This window comes from Lates calcarifer, linkage group LG7_1, assembly GCF_001640805.2.
Source record: "Lates calcarifer isolate ASB-BC8 linkage group LG7_1, TLL_Latcal_v3, whole genome shotgun sequence".
Taxonomy (NCBI): domain Eukaryota; kingdom Metazoa; phylum Chordata; class Actinopteri; family Centropomidae; genus Lates; species Lates calcarifer.
In genome coordinates this window covers 891,912-919,446 of record NC_066839.1, presented here as the reverse complement: position 1 = coordinate 919,446, position 27,535 = coordinate 891,912, and the positions used below count along the sequence as shown (strand labels likewise).

At 40.9% G+C, this 27,535-nt stretch overlaps 1 protein-coding gene across 1 annotated transcript; it reads left to right on the top strand.

The window, feature by feature from the left end:
- The first annotated feature begins 459 nt into the window (after nt 1-459).
- si:ch211-202p1.5 (uncharacterized protein LOC103909337 homolog) lies at nt 460-25,562 on the top strand. Its single transcript, XM_018674602.2, has 4 exons — nt 460-1,220; nt 14,516-14,678; nt 21,379-21,498; nt 21,588-25,562. Exons 1-4 carry the CDS (start codon nt 1,160-1,162, stop codon nt 21,691-21,693), a joined length of 450 nt encoding a protein of 149 aa, XP_018530118.1. The 5' UTR covers nt 460-1,159; the 3' UTR covers nt 21,694-25,562.
- Nucleotides 25,563-27,535: the final 1,973 nt, after the last annotated feature.

Sequence of the window (27,535 nt, the reverse complement as noted above, 5' to 3'; positions counted from 1 at the left end):
CAGGGAAATCACCACATTAGGAATCTTCCTTTCTGTGTCAATATTTCCACACCAAACCTCAGCATCAGGGTCGGTGCATTGTTTTCATTTTGATTTCAGTCTCCAGATTCTCGAACCATCAGCTCAACACATCAAACACATGTTGAAACAGTGTCATTTAACATATGAAACGAGCACTGTTTCTTCTCAAGCTAAGTCATATATGTAAACACTAGATAATTTGATGTTATAAAGTTGGACATCTATCTTAGATTAAACTCAGTGACAGCCATCCATCAGTCCTGTTAAGCTCTCAGTTCCTCCTCTCAGTTTTTTCCTCTGGTTATTGAACTCACTGTGATTCATTTTGTGCTGTAACAATAGTTTCTGCACAGTAACATTCCTGCATTTGTTCCTTCACAGACACACATGGATGAAGATGTGTACATACAAAACAGACTGAGCTGTTCCACATGTGTGGTGGACTCCACAAGGAGATCCCTCAGGGGGGAAAGAGAGAGAAGAGAGATTACTAGGAGAAGAGGAAAAGCAGCAGAGAGATGGACTGAGACAGAACCAGAGCTGAGTGAGACCACAGTGAGAGACACAGCCAGCACGGGACTGTGACACAGGTCAATACAGGCGGAGGAGGCTATGATTAATGACATTCAAGCTGTGGTGGTGTCTGCAGATCCAGCCTCCCCATGTGTATCCTCCTCCTCCTTCTCCTCCTCCTCCTCCTCCTACAGTTCACTCCTCTCCATCTGTTATGATACAGCTCAACACGACTGTGCTTTCAACCCGTCACATTGTCCTCCCTCCATCTGGAGACTACAGCAGCCTGTGGAGCCCCTTAGGATACAGTTCTACACCCTGAACCAGGGCTTAGTTCAGCACCGCACTGGGGTGGCAGCTGTCGCAGATTTCAACACTGACCTGACTGGATCAAATAGACATTTTTGGTGTGAAATTTTCCTTTTTATTCAGTGTTGACTGGGAACATTTAAGCTCAGGTGTTTGATTCACCAAGACCTTTTTTCTGCCCTGTGATTGAAAGGTGTTGTAAATATCTTTGGGCTTTTCCTGCTGTTGGAAGAAGGGAGCTGCTGTGAGGAATTTTACCTGAGGACTGAGGTGCTTTGGCCAGATTTCTCACCTGGACACAGAAGAGACAAACAGGATGGACTTCACTTACTGTTGGCTCCTCACCACAACTCTGATGTTGTTCCACCAATATCAAGGTAAAACCATCTTCATTATCTGACTCCATGGCTACAGTTAGGCTTCAGATAAGGAACAGAAGTAGAAAGAGAGTGCTCCTGGATGGGTGAGGTGCTTTTCTCTGGTACAACAGAGTTTGGATATAAGCTGCTGCAGACTCTGTTTTTAGGGTTAAATTGTTAAAGTGTCCACTCTTTTTGCAGTCTGTTACACTTGAGCATACATTATTACTTAAGCTGATTTTGAACATTTAACATCTATCATTTTAAAACATCACAAAGTAGCACAGTTCATTTAAACATATTTACCTAATGTATTCTTTTATGGCATTGTTGCATGTTTTTCTAAATACATTATGAATTAAGGAATAATAGTTTTAAAGTTCACTTTAGAGACTTACCTTTAACACCAGTGTCATTATCCAAAACAAGTCTACATGACAGGTTTATGGATTACAATCAGGGTTCATGAACATGGAGAAAATATATAGATGAGTAAATAAATAATACAGTCAGACAGTAAAGTTGGGGGGCGTAAAAAGAAATGTAAAGCTTTGAACTTGTCCTTTAACTTTCACTCAGTGTGTTTTAAAAAAAAAAAAAAAAAAGGGAAAGTTTGTCTTTGACTGAATCATTTTATTTTCCAACTCCTCAGTTTTATGTTTTTGGTTACAGCACTTGTGTAATTGTTTCTCTGTGCCCTGTTTTCACCACGCAGCATTGCCTCATTTTCTTCTAATTTCCACTTTTCCCCACATTTATATGACAGTGAGATGGGCGTGTCCCTGTATCTCCGGGGCCAGGATCAACTCAGGGCGGGAGTGTGTGTGTGTGTTTCACATTTTAATTAGTTAATTGGCTGTTAACAAACTGTTGATGTGTCAGTTACATTTTGGACTCGTCTGATCAGGTTCTTGCTGCCTTTAGTCAGTTTTAAAGTTCCTCACACAAAACAAAACCTTGGTGATAAAACATTACAATTCGTCCAAAGTAATGATTCAATCAGACGTTTGTGACTGTTAAATGTAAAAAAGACAAACAAACTCAAATGTAGCTGTGTGTGCTCAGTGGAAAGGCTGAGGAATGCAGTGGTAGACATCACAGGGTTTTTAAGGCTTAGCGCATATGGGAAATCTGGAATGTGTTACTTGATCTCACTGCCAGGGGTTTTACCTGGACAATCCTGGCTACACCTGTATGAACCCACGGGATAAGATACAGGCATTGTTGGCTTACAGAGAACCGTTTTTTCCTGGAGGCGTCTCAGCCTTAACGGAGTCAGTACCACCATGATGATGTGAGGTCAGTTCAGAGTCAAATCATCTTTGCATGTTGGGTAAGAAAACACATGTTAGTAGTATGCAGACACATGGTACTGGGGCAATGAGCCAAGAGTGAACACAAATAACTTGATGTAGCCCCTGGCTGATCCACAGGTCTGTGACCTGGATGATGTGGTACAGTTTGGATTTTACAACTGTACGTGCAGATGACTGTGTGGTAAAACCCATTTCATTTAGACTAGATCCTTTAAGAGTGTTGGGTGAGTTATGCAACACTCTGGTTGTGATGAAAACTGCAGTAATCTAAGCTGCCACTCCCTGGTCTAGATGTTCAGATTGGAAATGGCCCATAGTTTGTTAAAAACCCATAACAATGTGCTCATGAACCTTGATGGTGATGGTGCTGTAGAACAGAATTTTACCTTTTTGAGTAGTAAGTATGGGGCTCTCTCTTGCTTAAACCAGACCCGCAGTGATTTAATTTGGTGCCTCTATAAAGTTGGGAGCTTAAGGGAGATTTAGAAAAGTTTTATGATGAAGGCTTTCTCTTACAAAATCTGAAGTTTCCATGTCCAAACTGTCATTTCAGTAATTTTCTCAGATTCTGCAAAGCTCCCCCCAGCCAAGCCACGGAGGACATTATGTTTAACTGTTTTCAATTTGTGATCAGTAAATTGACTTGGAAGATGTAAAAATCATTCCTATGAGGATGCCCTTGTCTCAGTCACTTGGTCATAGTGCAAGTTGTTTGTTCTCCAGGGTATGAACCTATTAACAATCATTTAACTATTGGACAATATCAGCATGCTCCTTTTTTTTGAAATGGCCAATTCCCATAGTCCCACAATCCACATATGTAGTGAGATACCTCCTAATAACGCGCCTGTTAAGTGTGTAGACATGGACAAAGTAACCTGCCAGGTGGGGCCCAGGGGAAAATTGAAATGCTGGGCCCCTATTAACACACATTCCTTCCACTTAGTGAGTTTATTTATGCTAGAGGACCACCTGGGTCCAGGTTTGCTGTGTAATTCATTTAGGAATATGCAAAATGGTACAACATAAAATTTGATTATAACAGTTGTAAAAACTACATTTTTAGAAATGGACCCTCTTTAAGATCTCAAACAGGAGAGGATCCACCTCAGGGCTCGAGCTTCAGTGTGGTGTGTATTACCAAACAACACAGCTAGCTTAGAGCTTTTGGGACCCACTGGGCAGTTACCTGCTTTGTCTGCTTGGTGATCCAGCCTGAGGTGTACACAGAAGAAGACAATGTGGATGGAACAAACAGCAGGAGTCATTGCAACAATAACCTGATCCCTCACCAGCTTCCCACCTGAGAACAGCTGGGCTCATTTACCTCTGCAGTCTTAAATAACACTAAATTGAAAAACTGTAGCCTAGTTTGTACGCCTGATGGTAATTAGTGGCAGGCTTGGTAAATATCTCCATTAGTCTTGTTGCGTAATACGTCTGAAGATTCGTCAGGGGAGGTGGTGTTCAAAGAACAGTTTGGGCAAACTAGGGCCAATGTGTTGATCAGTAAAATCATCCCACACAATGGCTTGCTCTTCTCTACAAAAGTACTGTTTCATGCTAAGAAGTTTACTGTATTTTTTAAGAATTTAAAAGATATGGGTGTAAAATCTTGAGGCAGACCAGTATGTTGCCTGATGAGAGGTGTGTTGCTACTTAAGTTGACCTCATCATTATGAAATAGGCCATGTGGTTTACAGAGTCCTGACCAGCCCTGAATTCACTCATTTCCTCATGTTTAAGTCTGTGCATGCTCATTACTGTCGCAGGGAACTACTTATCACTGCGGTGAAAGTGCTGCTGCCTGCTGAATTCCTGGGCAGATGTCACCTCCATCAGGTTAAATAAATATTTTCAGGCTAAAGTCTTTGTTAGGTGTAATAGAGGAATATCAAAACACCCCTCTGTCAACATCTTGTCTCTCCTCGTGCTCTACTTTCCTGGCTGAGACTTTTTCCACTCTCCATACATTTCCACTCCTTTTTGTTCTCTGTCTCTCTATTTTTCTGTCTCCACTATCTGCACCACTCCTTTGGTCTTAATCTGTGCTGCCTGTTTTGGGTTCGTCATGTGTCACAGCCAGACATCTGAAGCCTATTAAGGTTTGCTGCAAAAAACAGCTTTTAAATCACAGGACAACACCAGAATATGTGTCTATAAGCACCTAGAGACTGAATAAAACCTAATAGCCCATATAACAACGGGAACAGTTGACAGAGCTAGTTAAAATGGAGATGTGGCCTTAAATACAATCTATGTGCCCTTTTTTAAACCCTCACAGTATTGGGTATCATAGATATCTTTGTCCACAGCGTGGCTCCAGTGGAGCAGCCATGTTCTTCCTTAAATCAAAATGGAGGAATCGAACAGTGGAAGCCTGCAATGGCTGCCCATAATATTTACTCTTAACTGAACCTGGTATATAGTCTGAAAATAATATGTCAGTAAGACTGTTGGTAATTTTTACATATGGTACAAAAAGAGGCAATACCAATAGCTAAACCCCTCTAACTGGAGCTTAGCAATCGTAACTAGACACAACAGCATTTGTCAAGCTTTGGAATAATAGATACTCAGCATGTGAAGAGTTTGCCGGCCACGAGTCAGTTATGTTATTTTGTAGGGCTACAGGTGATGCAACATGGAACCATTTTGTGCACCTAAATTTGAAGCATTTGGAGCATTTTGACCGAAAATGAGTTGGCTCTGAATCAGAAATGTTGGCTCCCAGCTGGAAACAAAAAGCATCCAAACACATTTGTTTGATTCTAGGCCCCAATCTTGGTCATATCTGACTGTGGTAGCTAGTTTTTTAATACTAATGTTTGAGCCATTTTGTAAGATTATGTACAACCAGTACACGTTAAGGCACAATGCCAGAAACATTGTTTTATCTTAATCTTGAATATTTTTCACAAAAACATAACCAGACAATAAATGTCATTTTTGCCAATAGTTGATCACTTGTTAACTGTGATATAACTGTGGATCTGGCCTCTGTAAATGTGTTATCTTTGCTGCAGTAGGAGAGTCATGCTGACAGCCATCCATCACAAAATGCTGTAATGAGTTTATACTGGCTCCTACCAACAGTTTTTAAAGTGATGCAACCATGTTATATTTCCTTTAACCCCACAGAGGAACGCTTCCAAGGGAAAAGAAGTGGTTCACACACTTATACATGAATACATCATAGAATGTTTATTCTCATGAGGATCATCATTCATTGACTGCGTTCTTTTGTGTGTCCTCCAACCCAGTGGTTACTAACATTTTGGCCTGACTCCTAAACTGAAACAGGATTTACTTGCAGCCATATGTTTATGTCTGAGTCCTGTAAACACTTAAAGATCGATTCTCTTTTCTCTTATCATCTCATTTGAGGCAAAACCGCACATGAAAAGGCACAAAAGTGTGGAAGTCTGTATCTTTCCTTACATCCACTGAACTCCTTTTAACTGGATTACTCTAAAAATTGGACTTTGAGATTATAATCCTGTTAATGGATTGTCATTTGTGCTCTGTAATCAGTGTTAAGTTACTTTAAGAGTAGGAACTGAAGTTACATCTTAGTTTAAAACACAGGTGTGGACCGGAGTCAAAACTGGAGAATCAAACTTGACTTTAGACTTGACATGACACCATTGAAATAGACTTGCAACTCAACTTTTAACTTTGAAAAGTCATAGTTTCTCTTGGACTTTTGGCTTTTGATTTGGGATGACTTAATATGATGTATGAGCCCAAAGATGATGAAATGTGAAAAACAGGGAAAAGACCCAAGGAACTCGGAGTCCTGAATATAATAAAAAAGCCTTTAAGGACTCTGTAATTGCCCAGAGCACATTTGCTGCTGCAATTTTCAATTTGCTTTTTGTTTATAAAGTGAAGACACACTCAATTTTTTCCACCTTTCAATTATAAAATGTCCTAAGTGAGGCTGGCAGCAGCCAATCACATTGTCCAGCAGGATGGGAAAGTGCTTTTGGCAACGCAGACCAGCAGACACACAAATAACAAATCATAGCTGGCTTCATGGTATATCTCTTGACTGAATGACTGAGAACTAAAAACAAATCTGAGACCTGATGGTACAAAACATATCTCAAGCACAGAACATGATATCACACACATTACATTAATCTTTGTCCTACAGTCTTACACAGTTGAGATGGTGCATTGCAATCACAGTTTTAGTTGTGAACATATCATTGTGTAGCTTAATGCAATGCTGAATAAACATTCAGTTCATATTGTCAGGCCATGAACAATCTACTAAATGAAATGAGCAGCTTGAGTTGAATGCAGTTTTGTTTTGATTTTGGATGGAGCCTTAGTTTGTGCACAAGAATTCTTAAATCCTTATCCTGAGTAGGGTGGGAACCACTTGCTGTTATGGCCCCTGAGAAACCCAGAGAGACATTTATGTGATATTGGGTTATGCAAATAAAAAATAATTTGACTTGACACGAAAAAATAAACATTTGTGTAGCAGAAACATGTTTTATCCTCTGTCTCTATTCTGTTACTCATCTCGCCATCCTGTAAAAATCAGAAAACATGCAGCCCCTTGGGTTGGCCCTGACCCCCATCAGGAACAGATGCCTCACCTTCACATCTTTACCCTAAAACAGGTACTGTCCCAGTTCTCACACTGCTGCCGGACTCCTGCTGGGTAACTGTCCTCAGTGGCCCATCAGGGATTATTGATGGAGAGGAGAGCCTGTTTCACTCCCATCAGTCCAATAAAATTTTTCCAGCCTGTCTGGGGATTCCAACTGGAGACATTTGGGCTTCAAAAACTCCAAATTAGGCAGAGAGTTTACATTGGCTATCACGCTGGCTTCAGCACCTTTATTACCTCTCGAGAAACTTGAGTCCACCAAGGCTAGAACAACACAATGGACGTGAAATGATCAGACTGTGTTCTTTAGTTGCTTACACAATACCACCACATAGGTTCATATGCATGCTGATACATGTGGAGGAAGCAAGTCTGTGTTACTGAATCTATGTTTTTGGGAGGCTTCTACCTGCAGAGTGAGTCCTGCCAATCCAAACAGCCAGCTCATGGATTAGGCAGCTGATCCAACTGTATATTGTCAAATATTATCAAACCCCATGGAGCCAGGCAGACTCTCTCATAACAGGGCAAGAAATTAAACTTTGGCTTGGCAGTCTCCAAACAATGTAGGAGTCTGAACAGGGGTTCTGCCTCTTGGGTTTTCCAACATTTTTTTTTTTTTCTGGCGCCATAGATGCAAACTACCACAGACATTTGCACGTGTATGCAAAGTATGCAAGCTTATGGCTTATGGGCACTTGTATTTCTATGCCTGGTCCAAAAAACAATAAAGTAATTATGGGAAAAGGAAGCATGCATTGCTGCTTGGAGGACTGAATGGGTGCCAAAAGTATAGGCCTGAAACTAATGTCTAGGAAAAAGTTGTACATATAAGTCCATAAAGTATGGTTCATTGCCTTCAGCAAGGAAACAGTAAACTTTCAGCTTAGCAGTCTAATGTCACATAGAAAATGTGGTTGGCATATATCCAAGTTAGGGGTTTGACCTACACTTAAAATGGAAAATGGTGGTATCATGACAGCTCTTTCACCATGTAAAATGGCGACTGAAGTGAATTACACTGGTGTGAAATCTCTGTTACAAAATGACTCCACTCTGGCTTGAGTTTCCATAAAATTCCCCTTAAGAATTTTTTTGGCTCCTAGAACATTAAATAACTTCTTAATTTTGTTAAGCATGGTTGTTGTTGTTTTTTTTTTTTTGTTTTTTTTTTTACAACTAGGGTATTATTATATGTGGTTTCTCTCCTTTTGACATCAGACCATGAACATGAAGTTAAGTGCCTGTGGTGTTTGTTTTAACATCTTTGTTCTCTGTATTAATGCTGTCACATCTGCTGGAAGCTGATCTCTAAGCCGCTGATGCTGTTGAAACTTTGGCTGCAGTGACATGGAAATCACTGATGGCTCTGAAAGATGGATTCAGATGTTTACCAGGATTGTTGCTCACATTGTGACAGCACATATTGTGGTCTGTTGGTGGCAGACAATGGCCATGTGGTATTAGTCATTTAGTTGGCCTAGTTTTCTAAGAGTAGCGTGGTCTAACCTCAATGGGAGTTTAACGAGGAATCATTGAGCTGCACAGAACTGAACCCCAACTGTGCCTGACAGTGTTAGCGCTTTGTTCTGCCCACTGAGCTACTCCAGGAAAAGAAATTGTAAATTTGAAAATGTAAGCTGGGAAGCAGCCTTGTAAGATCTTTTGCTAACTTCCTTTTGCTATGTAACCAGGCTACTCCTGTGTTGGAATAATACTACCTGCCCCCAAATACCTGGTTTCTTTGATTGTTTCTCATTCTCACCTACAGGAAATTTAGAGTCACCAGTTAGACTAACCTGCCTGTTTGGGACTCTGAGAGGAAACCCTTGATCTAAACATGACAAAACCACTGAAATGTTTTTACTGTTCTCCTCATTTGCTTATTTGCGGTATTTTTTCACCCCCATGACTGAGTGATGCAGGAACTGAACTTTGAGTTTGAAAGTGACTTGAAGTCTGGGTATTTTTCATTTGAAAATATATAAAATCTGAGAACAGTGTGTGATGAGACCCCATCCTGCCTGAAACAGGATAAATCTGCTTAATGGTTGTTCGGCCACAGGTGCCTGCACATGCTGATTTTAATGAGACTGGAGTCTCTCAAGTCAAGCTGTTATTCATTTATGAAATTATTGAAGTTAATCACTGCCACATGTGTCGTGACTAAAGTGTTAAGGAAGTGATTAAAGCAGCTGCTTCATAGGTTCGTGGTTTATTGCAGGTGATGAGTTTTCTGTTGTGCGTTTATGTCAAGGTTTTTTTCGCACTGTCATTTATAATAATTTTTTAAAATTATATTGTGATTTCAGTGACTTACTAAAACAAAAAACTATAATAATGATAATCTTGATAGTCTCCCAAATGGACTAGATGCAGCTGAAGGCAACTGATCTCCAAGCTGCATGTTTTTAATAATGGCTGTGGAACACTGGAAAAGCCAGAAACCGACAGACAAGATAATAAACTGTTCATTATGAAGTGAGAGTACGTCGCTGAGGACAAAACCATAGGTGATGACAGCTGATGATGAAGTTCAGCTTTTCTCTGCTGACAAACCTGATGGCTGATAAAGAGCTGAGTGGGTTGGGTACTGGGGGTGAGCCCGTCCATCTGCACACTGCAGTATATCTGTCAGCCCATAAAACTGAAGGAAAGTACTGAGCCATCCACCGTGTGATCCATGTAATGCCATCAGTTTTGGATGCCTTTCAAGTGAAGAAACCACACAGCTGTGTACAGTGTGTAAAGAAGCTATTTGTACGTTTTGCTATCACTACATAGCTAATGTTGGCATTAACAGTCTCAAAGAAATGTTGTTAGTTCAGCATCAAACTTAATTCCTCGCCAAGAGCTGTCTCCAGTGATGGAAAGTGACAGCAATGTTCGTGCTTCTATCACTTCATTACTTTTACTGAAGTTGCATGCTAGCCGGCCCAGCAGGCCTGCCTCATCACTTTCCAATAGTGACTCACTGTAGCATCCAGACTGGCCTGGAGGGCAGATTCTAACCTCTTGTATTATAAACTCAGTGATGGCCGAAGCTCTTGGCAAAGGACCACTGCTCAACTTTTGCTTCTGAAAAGGACCACAAGAGTTCACTTGAGTCCTTTTTTGGAGTTTTTCTTGTCAGTTTTTAATGACTGTTGGTACGTTATGACGTGGAGGACAAGATGAAAAATCTTAACAAAAATTTGAGTTAATACAAGAGGTCAATTGCTCCAAAGTTCTTCTAAGGTTAGCAATGAGGAGAGGCCATCACTTGATGATTTTCCCTGCTCTGACTGGGTGGTTCAACCTCCATCCTGTGGTCTCCATCCTGCTTGTCTAACCTTGTATGTGTAAACCATGGCCAGCTCTACACACTACCAGGTGGCTCTTACCGGGATGTGGCATGAAAGTCTCTTTTGTGCGTGTGTTTCTTGGAGGATATGTGATGCCCGTGGATGAGAGGCAAGACATCTCCATGCCGAATGGATTTAAACCTGTAGGATTCTCTTCAGCATCAGGACAGAACACCTCAGTTCAGCCAAGTTTGGTTTGGCAGTGCCAAAAATGACCGTGCAGGCCATTTGGAAGGTTGTGTTTATCTTCTGTATATTTGTGCTGTAAGACATTCTCCAGATAAGGAGTCAGTGTGACGCTCTCCTCTGAAACCTAAGAGTTCTTTTTTCAATCTGGAGAATGAATACTTTTACTTCAAACTGATGTAAAATATACTGGTAATCCACAAGCAGTAAGCACAGAAGACATATGAAAAGGCCCAGATGCTCTGTATGTAATCATCTTATCATTGATTAACTTGTGTTTTTTTCTGACATTCCTGCTTGGACAAACACCCCATTCATCAGGTCTTAATGATGTTGACCCCGCAGTGAGGACAGGAAGTCAGGGACGAGTCTGAGACTGCAAAGTGTTATCAAGACTTTTAATCCATGCTGGAGCGTAGGGGTTTGTTCCAGGAATGTGGTCGCTTACCATGTAGCTTCATTGAACCGTGACATTGCTCAGTGTCGGGTGATTCTTAGGCCCATCACAGTCACAGACCACACCAACATGGAAGGTATGATCTCACTTACACCCCTCACCAGTAAAATGCCACAGATAATCACACCTAAAAATATCAGCTTTTAGACATGTATCTTCAACATTCCTATGTTAAACATCATAAAACAAAGTTTCTGAACCTCAGAATTTCTGGAAGCCTCAGCCAAGAGTTTAATAATCCTCACAAGAGATTGATGCATTTTGCTACTGAAATTGTCTCTTCCTCTCTCTCTTACCTGTGACTTCTCTCTCTTTTTCTTCTTTCTTTCTGCTGTAGTTGTCATTCAGACCCAAGCTACCAGCTGATGTTGTTTAGCTCCACTGTTTAAGTCGTCTTTCATCTTGCTATCATTATTTGATTTGGACTTCAGTTTCAGATTTTTGCAAATATCATACACATTTAAAATTACACTTGTGACAGTCTCATTAAGAAGCTATTTGTTCTTATTTGGTTGTTGGTGATTACACAAATAGCTCCAAACTCTTTAGGTTAGGCTAGGCTGTTTCTGTCTTTACCTGCACTTCAATACTGGCACATAAATTTAAAACACCTACCTCATATGTTCCCTAAAAGTTCATCCATATCTTCCTGCTAGTCAGAACCCAGAATTTTTAGTGGTGTAAAAACAAGATAGAAACTCACATATATAGGATCACTCCAGTTTATTTTACTTGGCTGTGGCACTTGCTGTCTTTATAGAGATTCAAGGGAAATGAGGACAGTGTGTTTTGGGGCAACCAGCACAAGCCTCTCACAGTGTTTCAAACATTTTGACATGAATCAATTCAGGACACTTGTCCTGAGTTAATATACATTCAGTGTTTCTAACCAAAAGTCATAAGTGCCTTTGAGACTTAATATATGTGATCAATAAACTTAATTCCTTATCAGAAAATATGGTAAGTACATTTAAATAATTTAATGAATTTGCTCTTTTATTGCACATCTCATATGTTTTCACTAAGTTCTTGTGAGATAAATGAGATAAAATTAGAAAATGCATCGACCTATATGAGATTGTTTTTGAAGAGTCATATAAACTTACTTCATCACCACTTTTCTTCTCTTTCCTCATCCTCAGACTTTAAAGTGAAGTAAGGAGTTTCTGGCAACTAGAACCAGAGTCAAAGATAAGAAAAGCATCATGTTAAAAGGGGTTGAGAAACCTTCTTCTGTTTGAAGTCACAATAAAGACCAGGCCAAGCAGAACAGTAGCTCCATTATTCTCTCTGATTATCTGCGTCTTTATGATACAGTAATGAGAAGTTTTTGGCAGGCAGCAGCTGTGCTGACAGGTGTGTGTGTCTTGAATTTGAACACTGAGACTCAACCTATAACTGAAGATCCACAGGAGCAGCACGGGCTGTGTGGTGATTTTGGTTTAGAGGCCATGGTTGGAACTGCAGGTCCCACCATGCACTTTGGACACGAGTCAAGTTTTCATCCAAATGTAGAGCACATTTTACACATTCCACTGTTCTGTGAATGGTAGGAGCTGTTTAATGGAGGTAAACAGCAGGTGGAGCCGAGTCTCCAGTTGATGCCATTAAACCACTGCAGAGGAAGAGGACGTAGTGAGATGAGGTCATTAAAAGAGCTCAGACCATGGAGGACATGATGGAATTTCTGTTTGTTTCATGTTTTAACATGAGGAAGGCTCCAGTCTCCTCATCGCTCCACATAAGTGATGTTTAAGTCACAGTTAAGTCTGTTTCACTTTAGTCTTTATCGACGCACCAACTTCTCCTCCCCGGACAAGCATGAAAAACGTCCTTTGTCTTCCTAGCGTTCCCGCTCAAAAAAAAAAAAGTTGAATTAAGATTAAATGTGAAACATCTTAGTTTTTGTTTAATTTTTATATTTCAGGCACTTTTAGGGTGTTGTTCCAATATGCTGAGACGTCTGACTCTTGACTTCTTCACTGCTGTTGTTGTGTTTGAAGTCGTCATACCTCATAAATTGCTGGAAACTAAAGACAAATATGCAGAGCGTCCACAGCCACAGCAGTGTCCCGAGACGCCTGTTTCACTGATGTCAGACAGGGAGAGCTGGGACATGAGCATCTTAGACAAACAAGAACTTCTCTGGAGACTTCACATGAATAACAACCTCAGATATGTGATTGTCTGGGACACAGCAACATAAAGAACAGACCTGCACCATTTATGGTGAGAGGAAGTGTTATTTTGTGTAAATCGTGTAAATCCTTTAGACGCCCTAACATTCCCCTGTGTGCACTGAGAGCAGGATCAAAGGCTGTCTGTGGACTCTGTGGGCTTTATGGGCCTTGTGTGTGTGTGTGTGTGTGTGTGTGTGTGTGTGTGTATGTGTGTGTGCGTGCATGCGCACGCTTTTTTAATATGTACATGTTTGCATGTGTGTGTGTTGCGTTGTGGACTCAGAGTCAACAGTGAAACATTTCTGCTCAGGCTGTGGTGAAAAGGCTGAAAGTTGTTCACAGACGACATTTTTCTTTTCCTGATCTCACCAGATTACATCCACTTGTTTTTCAGACTCTCAGCTCCTGGTTCAGGTTCAGGGAAAGATCAGGGTCTGGTTTAGTACAGAAAACGTTCACAGTGACTCCAGACACAATCTGTTTATTTACATTGAACCAAAACCACCATCTTTATCTGAACCTTCACCAAAGACCTTTAGTTGTCTGACTCTGGATGTGGACCTGGTCTCTGCTGTTGATAGATGTCGCTCATTTACCTAAAATAATGTGTTGTCTCTGCCTCCTTCCTAACAGGAAAGAGAATCAGTTGTACAGAGAAGGATATTGTAGGAGACAGTGTTGCTGTGTTGGGTAGTGATGTGTCAGTCACAGTAGTCGATGTTTGCTGACCTGAACCTTTCTGCTGCTCTGGAGTGTTGATATTATTCTGCCCTGACGACGACCTTTTGGCTCAAACACTGAATGAATTAAGTAACTTCTGTCTCAGGACTTAAACTTTTCCACACACTTATATCTTTGTTACAAAATAACGGCCAAGTTGTCAATAGGAAGGTACAGATCAGATACAGACCTTCATGGTTCCTACAGGCTGATCCACTGACCTTTCAACATGCTAGCATCTTAACGGTGCTTGATGAAAAGACAGAGGATCACCACAGTCATTAGAGTTCATCCTCTGGGAGTCATGAATATCTGTCAGAACAAAGTATTTTTTTTAATTCATCAAGTGGAAGTTGAGACATTTCAGTCCAGAACCAGCCAACTGGACAGAGCAGAGCGGTGCAGATGTTGGTGCTAGAACATGATGATGAAAACAACATTTTAGAAGTGTGTCTAACCCCCTCCTCCACCTGTGTTTTCCAGCTTCTACCCTCTCTGTTACAAGCCCTGCGGAGGAGGAGGGCCCCCTGGCGCAGCTCACCCACACAGCCCACCGGAGAGAGAAACGCTGCTCTTGCGAGAACCAGAAGGACAAAGAGTGCATTTTTTTCTGCCACATTGGCATCGTCTGGGTCAACACCCCGAGGTGAGTTCACTGTCAGCAAGAGCAGAATGTTAAACATTTAAAGAGTTTATTTCCACAGTCATGAAACACTGGAGCATTGTGGTGAATGTTACAATGTTAAAATGTGATAATGAAACTAAACACAGATAAGACGCGATCAATAATCTGTCCAAAACCTCAGAGGGACGTACAGGGTTTTCTCTGCTGCAGTAGCTGGGAGGTTTCTGGGGGAGGATGGGAGACTTCACACACAGCTGCTCCAGTCCAAAACTAAGATAAACTTGCTCTGTTTTGCCAGGTCAGTGGTTTTCACAGTAGAAAATAATAGTTACAGGATTGTGAGCACAATCAATCACCAGTATTAACAAATGCAGTTTGTATTAGTCATTTTCTTATTATATCAACAGAGTACATTTAAAATGTTTGCAAACAACTGATATAAAAATGTGTATCCATCAAAAACTCTTAATAACTTTGGGTTTGGTGCTGTCTGTTGTCTGTCTGTTTATTAAAAGGCCTGTCAATCATGAATTTTGACCCTTTTTTTTTTTTTTTTTTACATTTTTGGTAAACTATTAATACCAAAGTATGAAAACATGTCAGTCCTCCAGAGGAAATGTGCTCCTGATGAGGATCAGATAAAAAGGCTGACACACAGCCTTTGGTTTCTGTGTTTGGTCTGTGAGAAAACCAGTGAAAATAAATGAAGAGGGTTTGGTCGGCTTCACAGTTGGCATGTCTCCCCTGAAACACAGTATGGACATTATGTTGTAGACACAGGACACTTAAGGCAGCACCACAGACCCCTTAAACCGGACACCTCTCACTTCAGCTGTGATGAGATGTAAAACAGGAGGCGTCACAACAAGAGGCTGTGAGACTGAAAATGATTGGACACTACACACATGTTGTGTGTCCACAGTCAGTAACTCATAACCATGACTTCTCTTTGTTTATTTTACTTCAACTTGTCAACCTGAACTCATCATATCAGTTGGCTGAGATCTGGATTTTTCTGAGACAAGGAAAGATCCTGCAAAGTCCACATTTCAGGACTAGTTATGTCAGAACACGTCCACAACACGAGAACTATTTTCCACCAGAACCAACCTTCAGAAGCTCCTGCAGGTTTAACTCTAAAACCTTTAACCAACTTTAAAAGGTTCACTGACGTGAAGAAACTCAGCAGTATTTTAACAGTCAAAACACATGGATCAAGAGCATTTAGGGCGCAGGGGTTTTATTTACTCCAGCTGCCTAAGTAGACATATATTACTGTCTTGATGAAAACCCATAACAAACACTGAGCCACTGACTTCAGACCAGGTTTCTGTTGGTCAGTCGTTTTCTGCTGCCTCAAGATATCAGTGTGACAACAATGCTCCTGACCACATTTCAGTTTAAGACCAACACGCCCATGAATGCTCGGATTATTTGCTAAACAAAGACACCTGTGTCGCACTTTGTGCCGCTCCCTCGCTCCGTGCTCTGTTATATGAAACAGATTAATAACAAAACTGATGTCAGAACAGCGTTCAGTCCCCTGGTGGTTTAAACTTGAATGTTTCCACAGTGAATTCCTCTCTGTATTATTTCATCTGCACAGAAAACGTATTTTTCATTTCCTTGTCCAGCTGGTGACATTTTGAAGTTGCCTGGCCTCAAACAGGAACCAGCTCCCTTCACAATTGGTAGCAGTTAACTTCATTTTAGTTCAGTATGCACAAGCAATGAGTAAGCAGTTAGATGTGGTGGAGCTAATAAGAAAGTGCACCTTTCCTAACGAAGGGTAATTTCTGCCATGTTTCCTCTTGCTGCTTCTAAATAGCTCATTTTAACCCTTTATCACAAACCCAGTGAGAAGACCACAAAGAGTCTGAAATCACTGTGGTTGGACCCTGATCTGCCCACAACCACTTATCTCCTCACAGCCTGCTCCCATTTCACTGTCTACAAGTTCTTCATAAGCCCACTTCACACTCAGCTGCCAGGACTGTTTATTTATTAATCTTGTCCAATCATTTCCAAAGCATCAGCAGTTTCAACAGATGTAACTAACCTGTGTGAATATTTTTCACAAAACATAGACTACGTTGCTTAAGACCAGACCAGACTGTAGGCTTTTCATGTGATGCTGATGAGATGCATTTGAAATTAATTAGTGTTAGGGAGAGAAAAGGAGGTGTAACCAAAATAGCTTCCAGAAGATGATCCAAAAACAGCTCCTGCAGTGGTGGGAGCCTCTCACTAAGTCTCAGATTGTTGGTTTAGTCTAAACATAGCAGTGTGGTAAAATGCAATCTTCCTGCCTTCATCATAAAGTTACGTTTTAAACAGCAGTGGCAGTGCCCACTGCGACTAACCATACCACTGAACCCCGAGGGAGCTCCTGACTGCTGTTTTCCTCCACAGCACGTCCTGCTAAAAATACCAGCTCCATTTAAATATGTAAACCAGATAACATGTGCTTGACATGGTGAGTCTGGTGATATTTTCATGTATTGTCAACAAATGCCATCTGCAAACCAAAGCCACACTGACTGTCTCCTGCTAATAAGTGTTGTCTGTGTATCAAAGCCTGAGATGTCTGATTCCTCTGATCCACAGAGCTCCACGGTTTCCCAGAACTATTAAAACACACCAGTGAACCACAGTGTTCCTTCATCACCATGAACACACACACACACACACACACACACACACCGTCCTGCTCCACAGAATTCTTACTACAGTCATCAAATGTGGATAAATCCACTGCTAATAATAGTCCCCAACAACTGCCACACATCCTCCTGTTTGTTTGATAAAAACTACAGTGAGTCTTTAAAAAACAGTGAAGATTCACACCTTCAGTAGGAACCAGTGATGACAGAGGGAGGTCAGAAAGTGTTGGATTTGTTTCTTTCGATGGATATGTTGACAGTCTGGTGTAACTTTATATTTTTAAAGGAGGTCCTGTTGTGATGAAAACTAGCTGCTGATTATCACCCATAACTGACACTGTTAAACTCTGCAGTGTTTCCAGTGTAAACGTTATTTTTTTAAAGTCAGATTTTTACACATATATTTTATATTACAGATTTGTTTTTGCAGACTCTCATTTTGACAGGTGTAAAAATATACACTGAAATCAGCGAGGAGTTTCATGCTTAGTTACAGATGGATGCCTGCAAACATCCAGAAAGGCCTCGATCCAAACCAAAGACAGGCTAATGGACAACAGCTCGACTCCTCCAGGACGAAAATCGCCTTTGGTGAACTCAAACAAATCCAGTTTACATAACTTCTGCCATTTGGTGGACACATTTATCCAAAATAACTTCCAGCCAGACAACATAAAAAGCTTTCATTTTTCTGGCATGAACATCCTTTTAAGTGTGAGCCAAACTCTGACAGTGTTACAGTACGTCTAAAGACTGTGAACCAGTTTCTATGAACCGAATGTTCAAATCAGAATCAGTCAGGACAAATCAATCAGGCGATGGCAGGCAGACTCACACAGAAAAAAACAGACATGTAGAAAAAATATCCACATAGCATTAAAGATAACGCGTATTTTAAACCAGGACCTTATTTTCTTATGTGTAAATGATTGATAGGAACAAAAACCTTTGGAATCAGTTCAGTATTGATCAAGGAGAGTGAACCAGGCCACAACCAACAGCTTACCAAGGAGTAAGATCCTTATAGTTTAACCAAAAACATCACTATATATCACTACCAGACTCCATTGACAAAAACAGGAATTTTACTGGGAGCTGCTGGAATACCACTGCCTCCATCTGTTAGTGTGTTTGTGTTACTGTGTGGTACTTTTACTTTTGTGAAGCGATCTAAATACTTCTTAAACCACTGTAAATCACACAGTGCTGTCATACACAGGTTTAAAAGGAAATATGTTTTACAATATCAGCACTGAAATCACTGGAATGTAGAAATGTCCAAAGTCTTGTCTGGCGCTGGGACTGCACATAAGCCATGACCCAGAATAACACACAGCTTTGAGTGAAGGTAAGTGGAGTATGAGAGTCCAACAGGATTTTGGTGCAGTGGAGCCATAAATCATCAAGCAACAGTTCAATAGTTCAGGTCACTTACATTTATTCATCCCTTTAACTGAATGGAGGAGCTCACTGACACTTAAGTAAAGACATAAAAGAGGAAGTGAAGCCAACAGAAGAATAACCAACGCAGGAGTAAACCTAACAAATTAAGTTAGAGGAAGCTGTGAGACTGCTGAATTCTGGAGGACCCCTGTAGCCCCTGAATGACAATAAAGCTCCTTGATACCTTGAGTGTACAGGAGCGTGGAGGGTGCTGAAGGAGGAGGGTACAGAGCAGAGGAAGGCTGGGAGATGAAAGGGTCATAACTGACCACAAAGTGGAAATGAGACCCAGATGTTGTTGCCATTTGATAAAAAAGAAAAAGACACAAAGTCTTTATTATGATCACTATTAAATGATTTGTCACAGCTGGACTGAAATCGAAATTCAGTTCCACTGCTTCTCCCTGAGACCTGAGCTCAAATATACAACATGATTGATGAATTCTACAAACAATAAAGCAGAAACTGTAGTTTTATTTCAGGTATACCCTTGTTTTGACATAAATGTAGTGCTGTTAAGCCACTGGCATCTGTTGGCAGTTCTCCCTGTGGTCTAGTTTAACCCCACCATTAATCCGGTGGTGGATCCCGCTCCAACGTGAAGCCGTCACGGCGGTCACACTGGCACCAGATGGATCAGCAGCAGGATGACTGACTGCACAGCAGTAAAATAAACTGGGCTGACTGTTTGTAGTGAGTCCACTGAAGCACTGAAATATGTGAAACACAATGGGGTGCTGCAGATACAACTAATACAGATCCAACCTGCACTAATGCCGATTTATCTGGACAATAAATCACTGTGTTTGTACTGTGGCTGTAGTGATGGTAACATCCAGAAGTCAGTTGGTGCAACACTTTGGTTCAGTGTTTGAAGGATTAGGAGAAATTTGTCACAGACATCAATGTTTCCTGTTAGAAAACATATTGATCCTAATGTAAGACAGTGTTTTTGTCTGTTTTAAAAAGTGTGGCTTATATTATGAGTTTATATTCAAGGATTTTTTGAATGTAGAGCACCAGTGCATGGTCTTCTACAGAGTGTTGCATTATGGGTTGTTAGTAGCCTTAATGTTGTTAGGTTAGTTTATAGTGAATCAGCTTTAAAAGGCTTTGGTTTGTCCAGTTTAACCTGCAGGGGTTTCTGTAACATGTTTTGCAGCCACAGAGGAAATGAATAGATGATGAGTTAAAATTAGTTCAGAGTATCTTCTGACATCTTTACCACAGAAATGAGCCACAGAGAAAATCTGACAGGAATTCCAGCTGTCACAGATGATGCAGCTCAGAACGACTAAAGTCTGACTCAAAGGAAATGATTCTTATGCTTTAACCTTTGGAGGTGGTTGTTGTGTTGTAGCCTTTAGAACTGATGAAGCCTTCTCAGGCAGGATGAGAGAGGAAACGTCTTCAAGAAAACTAGTTAAAAACTAACTCAAAACGACCACGACCTGGATGACTGCTAACCTACACAGACATATTACCTTTTATAACCTTGCAATATTTCTTACTGTGAATTTTGACCAGGAGACAGCAGGTCCTCCATGACAGTGACCGGCTACACCACGTTTTACAGTTTTTACTTTCCCCCATTTTCTTTTTCCAACTGATATTTTTTGGGGGGATGTCATGATTGCAGCAAGGAGGTCCTGGTTTGGATCTGTGCACTCTGTTGGTGTGACTGTGAGTTGATTGGTTACCTATCTGTACATGTCAGCCCTGTGACAGACTGTCAACCTGTCCAGATCATGATCTGCTTCTTACCCAGTTTCAGCTGTGATAGGCTTCAGTCCCCCATGACCCACAGCAGAGGATGTAAGGATCAGTGGTGTCTTTGAGCACTTGTGTAATTTAGCAAACTGTTATTTATCAGATAAAAGTAAAATCAAGTTTCCCCCCCAGTTTTACTTTGGTTGTCATGGTCATAAGTTGGAAAACTCACCAAGAAAGAAAGCCTGCTTTGTCTTCAGAGTTTTACATTAAGAACTTTTTTCTCCAGATTGACACAACAGTGTCTGGAGACTTTCTAGGAACTCTCCAGAATCCAGAAGTTACCATGTTGGAGCTGAGAAAAAATGGGTTCACCAAAAGAGTAAATCACAGGGGAACCCAGAGAGGGCCAAAGTCCTTATACCTCAACTGTTACCCTCCCAGTGACCTGCAGGACCACTCTCTAAACAACACTGTGCTTTCTGGTCTGAAGTTCTGCTCAGGTTTATACAGCTAAAAGTACTCAGCGAATGTTTTGAGAAAGAGTAGTCATCTAGTTATCTCCACAAAGATTCAGGTTTGTTACAACTTTGAAATATTTTTTATGGTTTTGTCCGTTATTTCTGACATTGTGCTCAAATGAGCTGAACTCTGAGAGCACACTGCGATTGTACAAGCAGAAGTAGTGAAGGTAATTAGTCCTTATCTGCTGATCGGGGCAGAATGTGGTGAAACTGCTGGCCTTTGGAAGAGATGAAGCACTGGGAGTAAGGAAAATGGTGACATAGATCAAGACACCAGCAGTGTTTGGTGGTGTCACATCAGACACCACAGGTGAGTGCAGCCCTCAGCACTGGTGACAGGATGTGAGTGTGAATGTTTAACAGTGACTCTCTGTCTTCCAGCCATGTGGTTCCTTATGGATTCGGATCGGTGCGACTCAGGAGGGAGCTCGGCCGCTGCGTCTGCACGGATACACAGGACGCCAAGTGTATGAACTTCTGCTCTGTCCCGACACAAACAGAGTAAGAACACACACACAGATGAATACACACACTCACAGAAGCAATGGAGAATAACTCACCTTTTTTTTCTTTTACAACACTTTCCACAGAGGGGAAAATGCTGTAGTGAAGAGGACGACCGACAAACAACTGAAGAGATACAGAGCTGCATTCTGGGAAAAAAGGAGCCGACACGCACTCAAACACCAGACCTGAGAGAGCGGAGGCACCACAGTAACACCAGCTCCTCTGAAACAAAGCCCTTTACATCAGAAATAACGATCTTGGACCCTTTCGTTCGTCTGGCTGCCCTGACGGCAGTTTGGACCTGTACAGTGTTTATGTAAATGTAATGATGGTGACGTATTAGATAGGTGTGCTGACCACTGACAAGCTCATCTTTTCTCTGTATCCAAAGCAGCATAAGCAGGAGTTCAGTGTCCTAGTCAGACATTTAACCTTTTCAGGGAGTTGAAGGAGTTGAACCTGTGACCTTTCTGTTACCGGATGATCTCAGCTGATTTGTGGCGCTGAGGGACGGGAAAACATTTCAGCAGTTAAGTCACAGCAGCCTTGAGGAGAAAGGCCCAGAAATTTACAACTTTTTTTGCTTTTTAAATTCTAAATTCTTCCCGGAAATATTCTGTGCAATCTGTTTCTAATCCACAGTCAAACACAGCTCTGGTGTTGTTGCCTGAAAACCTCACATCTCCACAATCCCAAAACCTTTTGTGTTTGTCCAAATGAGTCTCAGAGGTTTTTCTGAGGCCAAGGTAAATATGGTAAAATACTGAACACACAGATGAGTCTTGAAAGTTGTTTGATGAAGGTGAACACAGCAGCATGGTGGTGAACTGTTTTAATCTGTGTGTTCACATACGTCACCTGTGATATGAGATTTGACAAAAGGCTGTCAGAGAGCATTGACCCCTGTGATATAACTTCTATTCCATTCTATTTCTGTCTTCTACAAATTTATTAGAAAGGTCATAATACTGTATGGTAGTTAATCAAACTGCAGCTCATGGAACTTCACTGCAACTTCACAAAGAGATGTCAGAATACTTCCCTAAGATTTAATATGTAGATTTTGTTTTCCAAGATTCTTTGGAGCAGTTTCAACACCATGCACAATTTATTAGATTTGTTAGGTTTTTCCCCAGCTGTGAGCTGCCCCCCTGTTTCCTCTGCTCTGTGACAGAAAAGTGTCCTTCAACCGCACACTGAGAAATCCATCCGTATTTAGTCTGGATACTTTACTGTGTCACTTTTCTGGGCTGAACACACTTTAAGGTTAAAATCTGCTCAGAATCAGTGGGACGTTTGTTTCACAGCATATTGAAATGAGATGAACATCGTTATAGCTTCGAAAAGTGGCCGTTAGGTACAACCTCATCATCATATGCCTGAGCTGTGATCTGTTAGAGGTCAAACCTGTTGCACCTGTGACAGTGAGGCTGGTCAGGGCAGGTCGTCCTCCCTCTGTCTCTTCCTCTGAGCTTCCCCCTCACTTTGCCTCCAAGCACAAACCGTCCCAGGGTGTCATCACTTCTTGAGATGTGTCTGAAATAGTGAAGTTTCCTTTCAGTTCCATGCCAGTCCAGGCTTCTCTGTGTGGAGTTTGCATGTTCTCCCCGGGTTCTCTCCGGGTACTCCAACTTCATCCCATAGTCCAAACACATGCAGGTTAACTGGTGACTCTAGATTGATTGGTGTGAATGTGAGTGTGAATGGTTGTTTGTCTCTATATGTCAGTCCTGTGATAGACTGGTGATCTGACCAGGGTGTACCCCAACTCTCACCCAATGTCAGCTGGGGTTGGCTTCAGTCCCTGCGACCCTCAAGGATAAGCGGGATGGATGGATTATATTCTTAGAATCTGTCTGTATGACCATATCTCAGATCTGTCACCTTCATTTCATCAGCTACTTTAAAAGTCTATGTCTCACAGCCGTACAACGCTATGGACCAGACAGCATTCCTGACAAGTCTGATGTGTCACTGTGTGATTTAGTTCTCAGCTAATCAGTTCTGAGGTATGAAAAAGAAGACGGTTATTCCATCTTGTTTCTGATGTAGTTGTCTACTTGAACTTCAGCTTTTCTTCCCTACATAACTTTGGTCTAAAGTATAACATGTATAACATGAGTCAACCTTGAGGTGGAGTTGTGAGGTTTTCAGGTAACATCTTTGTCTGAATGTGAACAGTGATATATGTCTGAAAGCACTGTTGTTTTTGACGCATGCAGCAGCAGCAGCAGCAGCACAGTACCTGTGTGGGTCAGTGTGGAGCTCAGTGCTGCTTTCTGAACGTTTTCCTCCCAACATGTCAGAAGACGTAGAACTGTTAATGTTAATTTACTGTACACTGAAGTATATTCACGGTGAATAATCCTCATCTACGCGTATGAAATATAATCAAAGTAACATTTAACTACTCTGTACAGCTTCAAGGATCACCATCATCACCATGTCCTCAGTAGTATACCTCAGTCTGTCGTTGAGAGCAGGGAGCAGCTGGTTGGTGACCCAACCTTTAGCCAGAGGTGACAGGAACTGCTGACACTGATCACCGGTGGAGCTGTGAGCTGAAAGGAAGCCATATAACTGGTCTGCAGGTTATACAGCCCCTTCACACCTGCCATAAAACCACAATACACTGGGCCCCTCTCACTTTTTAGCAGTAAATAAAGTCAAGAATCTGTAGTTTCTTCAGGCACAAACAAGAAGGCCTGATGTTTAAAACCTGAGCAGAAACAAAGGGAAACTATTCACCATCCAAAACTAAAACATACACCTGCTAACACCACAGATACAGAACAGTGAAGAACAGTGGTTCATGAGGGAGATAAATATTTGGTGGAGTGATCAATCATGTTGTTGTTAGACTTCTGATATGGACCTTTGACTTTCAGAATAAAAGCGGTGGGGTATGATAGTGTTAAGGTGATGCTAACATTGAATCAAAACTGACAGATGTATTTTGACACACAACAGAACTTGGATATTAGCTAACAGGCTGTGACTCGCTTACTTTCAGTTTATTAAGTACAGAATATGAGATATTATTCTTCACTATTTCTCGTGACAACAGTCGTCAGTCTGTGCTTTCATTTCAGTTTCCCTGAGATTTACGTTTATCACACGTTTTATATTCAACATTCAGACTCAGACTGAGGGATGTGGAGGTTGTGGCGATGGATCGGATGTCTGACTGTCATGCTCCTGTTACAGTTAACATTCAGCTCGCAGTACATTAACCACAATCTCTCATTACCATTAACCACACGAAGAGGTAGGAAGCAACGACTGAAAAAAAGTCATCAAATGATTTTGCAGAATCACTGACACTGAATAGCATCACATTATTTTCAAACTGTTTTTTACTGAATTCTAATTCTACATTTTTACTCTCAATGTCAGATGTATATTCTTAAACTGCACAGCAGCTCAGCAGCTGTTCAACAGTTTATTCATCCATTCACTCAGCTTATCGATGCATGTTTGGATTTCTGATATTTGTATCATATGACACCATAGAGCTCTGAATACCTCAACATTGCTGGTTTAAAACTCAGTTGTATCAAGGACTGAATGTAGCTCTAGGCGGACAGATTCCTCTCAAAAAAATCTACATTTTAAAAAGAAAAAATCTGTAAAAAGAAAGTGAAATGAGCTGACTTGACTCTTAAATAGCCATCATTACTTACCCACATTATCCTATAATTACCCTACTGCTCTCTTGCAGTTTACCCACAAATAACAGATTATCATCAGCAAATAGTAACATGATGCTGGATTCATCTCCACAGGGACGTCAGAGGTCACAGTGAGCTGACAGGGATTCAGTGTCACTGCTGCAGGGTGAAGTCAGGGATGTTGAGCTCCTTTCAAACCTGGACTGTTGGTTGATAAGTGTCCTGTTATTTTGACGCCACGAGCTCAGCTACTCAGTAAAAATGTAACACGATCAGTCAGCTTTGATTACATTCATGCTGTTTTGTATTACACTGCACCCACACAACGATGAACTTCAACAAAGGCTGTGTCCAAACCACCACCACCCCACCCCCGCTCTAACAAATTTGTGAGTGGTTAAATGGAGCAGTGAAACATTCAGAGAGTTTGGTTCCAAAATGAACTTTACATTCAGTATTTAGTTCCAATACTCAGAGGAGTTTGTCTCCAGCAGACATCTCCACCTGCTGAGAAAAACAACGCTTCATGTCACATAATTAAAAACATCATTCTGTTTTTTTTCCTCCCAAAGTGCAGCAGGTAACTCTCCATCACGTAAGAACAACATCTAAGACAGATGATATTTCATATTAGTAATATACAGTATATAACATGATGGAATCCAGAGGTTCGTTACAAGGCATGAAACAGATCTGATGATTCCAGATGTTCATATCTTCAGCCAAAAAGTGACAAAACTCCACCTGTGAATTAGCTTCTGTAGGATGTTCTGAACACAAGCCTTTCAAAATGTATAGCATCATATATGTATGTAGATTATTTTATTGCAGGATATTTATTTTGTTAAAGATTTTTAATTACATAAACATATTAAAGACAACAGTTGAATTCTGTATCTTGTTGTGATTTTGTGATTCTTGTGGTGATCCACCTTGTGACTGCAGCACTGGGCAGAGGGCAGTTAAGTTTCTTGATGATGCACTGTTGAAATTTACATGCAGGAGCGTTTCAAGACGATCCTGTGGAAAACCCTTCAAACTGCCACATGTCTCTGATATTGACGACATTATTGTATGACATAAATCACTGCTTCAGGCTCTGGCTCAGCTCCTACTCACTTGTGCTTTTCTCCCAAAAACTTTTAGAAATATGAGCCAAAGTGAAACTGGACGCTCCTGGATTTGTTCCAGAGGTAAGAAAACTTTACCCAGAAGGACACTGAAAAAACAAATACTATTGTTGTTTTTGATTTATCTATACAATACATATCTCTGTCTGTAGCCGCCTTTAACAAAAACCATTTCAAATCATAGAAAAGCAACAGCATGTATGATAAACTGTATTTAATAAGCTCATTCCATCAAAGTCAGAGCCACAGACAGAAAATAAAATATTAAACTCTGCTCAGTTAGAACTTTGGGTCTCGAAACATCGCTACAGGAAGGAGTTTCTTTTAATATCTACTAAACAGAAACACTAACGTTAACATAAAGTCAGACACCTGCTGTGCCATTCTGATAAATCCTATCACAAAAGTGAAGCAGATTTTTCTGTTTCATGCTTCTGAATGAATTCATTGCTTTGTTCATTTACAGAAAATTATTCACTGTCTAGTCTGACCATGTATTTATCATCTACATAATTAATTTCTAGGTTTGGTTATCAGCGTCCTCTCACAGGGAGAAGGTTCTGGGTTCAAACCCCGGTTCAGTCAGGGCTTTTCTATGGAGGTTTGCATGTTCTCCCTGTGTGTGTCTGAGTTTCCTCCAGCTTCCTCTCACAGTCCAAAGACATGCAAATTAATCAGTAACTCTAAATTGTCTTTAGGTGTGATTGTGAGTGTTAATGGTTGTTTGTCTCTTTATGTCAGCTCTGTGATGGACTGGTGATCTGTCCAGAATTGTCTCCAGCCTCCTGTGGCCCTCAGAGGATAAATATTTCTGACATTTTATAGCTCATATGATTCACAGATTAATCAAGAAACTAATGAGAAGATTAACTGACTGTGAAATGAGTGAAATGGAGTCAAGATGGATGTATATGATATTGTATCATTTTGGAATGTTAATGAGCAGAGGATTAAGTGGGCAGCATTGGGTAAAACTAAATAACAGGTCTGTTGCACTATAAGAGGTAAGAACGATTTAGTATTTGTGGATTTTATGACCTTGCATCATCTTAAATCCGTAATCCTTAAATCCTAAACATTGGCTGAGAGGCTGAACCTGTGACCCCGCAGGTGATGGTTTCACCAGTGGTCATTGTTGGAGCAGTAATAATAGTCTACACAAAGGTCAAAGGTCAAAGGCACTTCAGCATGTGGGTGATTTAATTTTATTGGCCCATTACTTTTCAGTTT

Coding starts and splice junctions, on each gene's coding strand:
- si:ch211-202p1.5 (XM_018674602.2), top strand. CDS start 1,160: ATGGACTTCACTTACTGTTGGCTCCTCACCACAACTCTGATGTTGTTC. Junction 14,679..21,378: donor GTCTGGGTCAACACCCCGAG/GTGAGTTCACTG, acceptor TCTGTCTTCCAG/CCATGTGGTTCCTTATGGAT. Junction 21,499..21,587: donor TCTGTCCCGACACAAACAGA/GTAAGAACACAC, acceptor CACTTTCCACAG/AGGGGAAAATGCTGTAGTGA.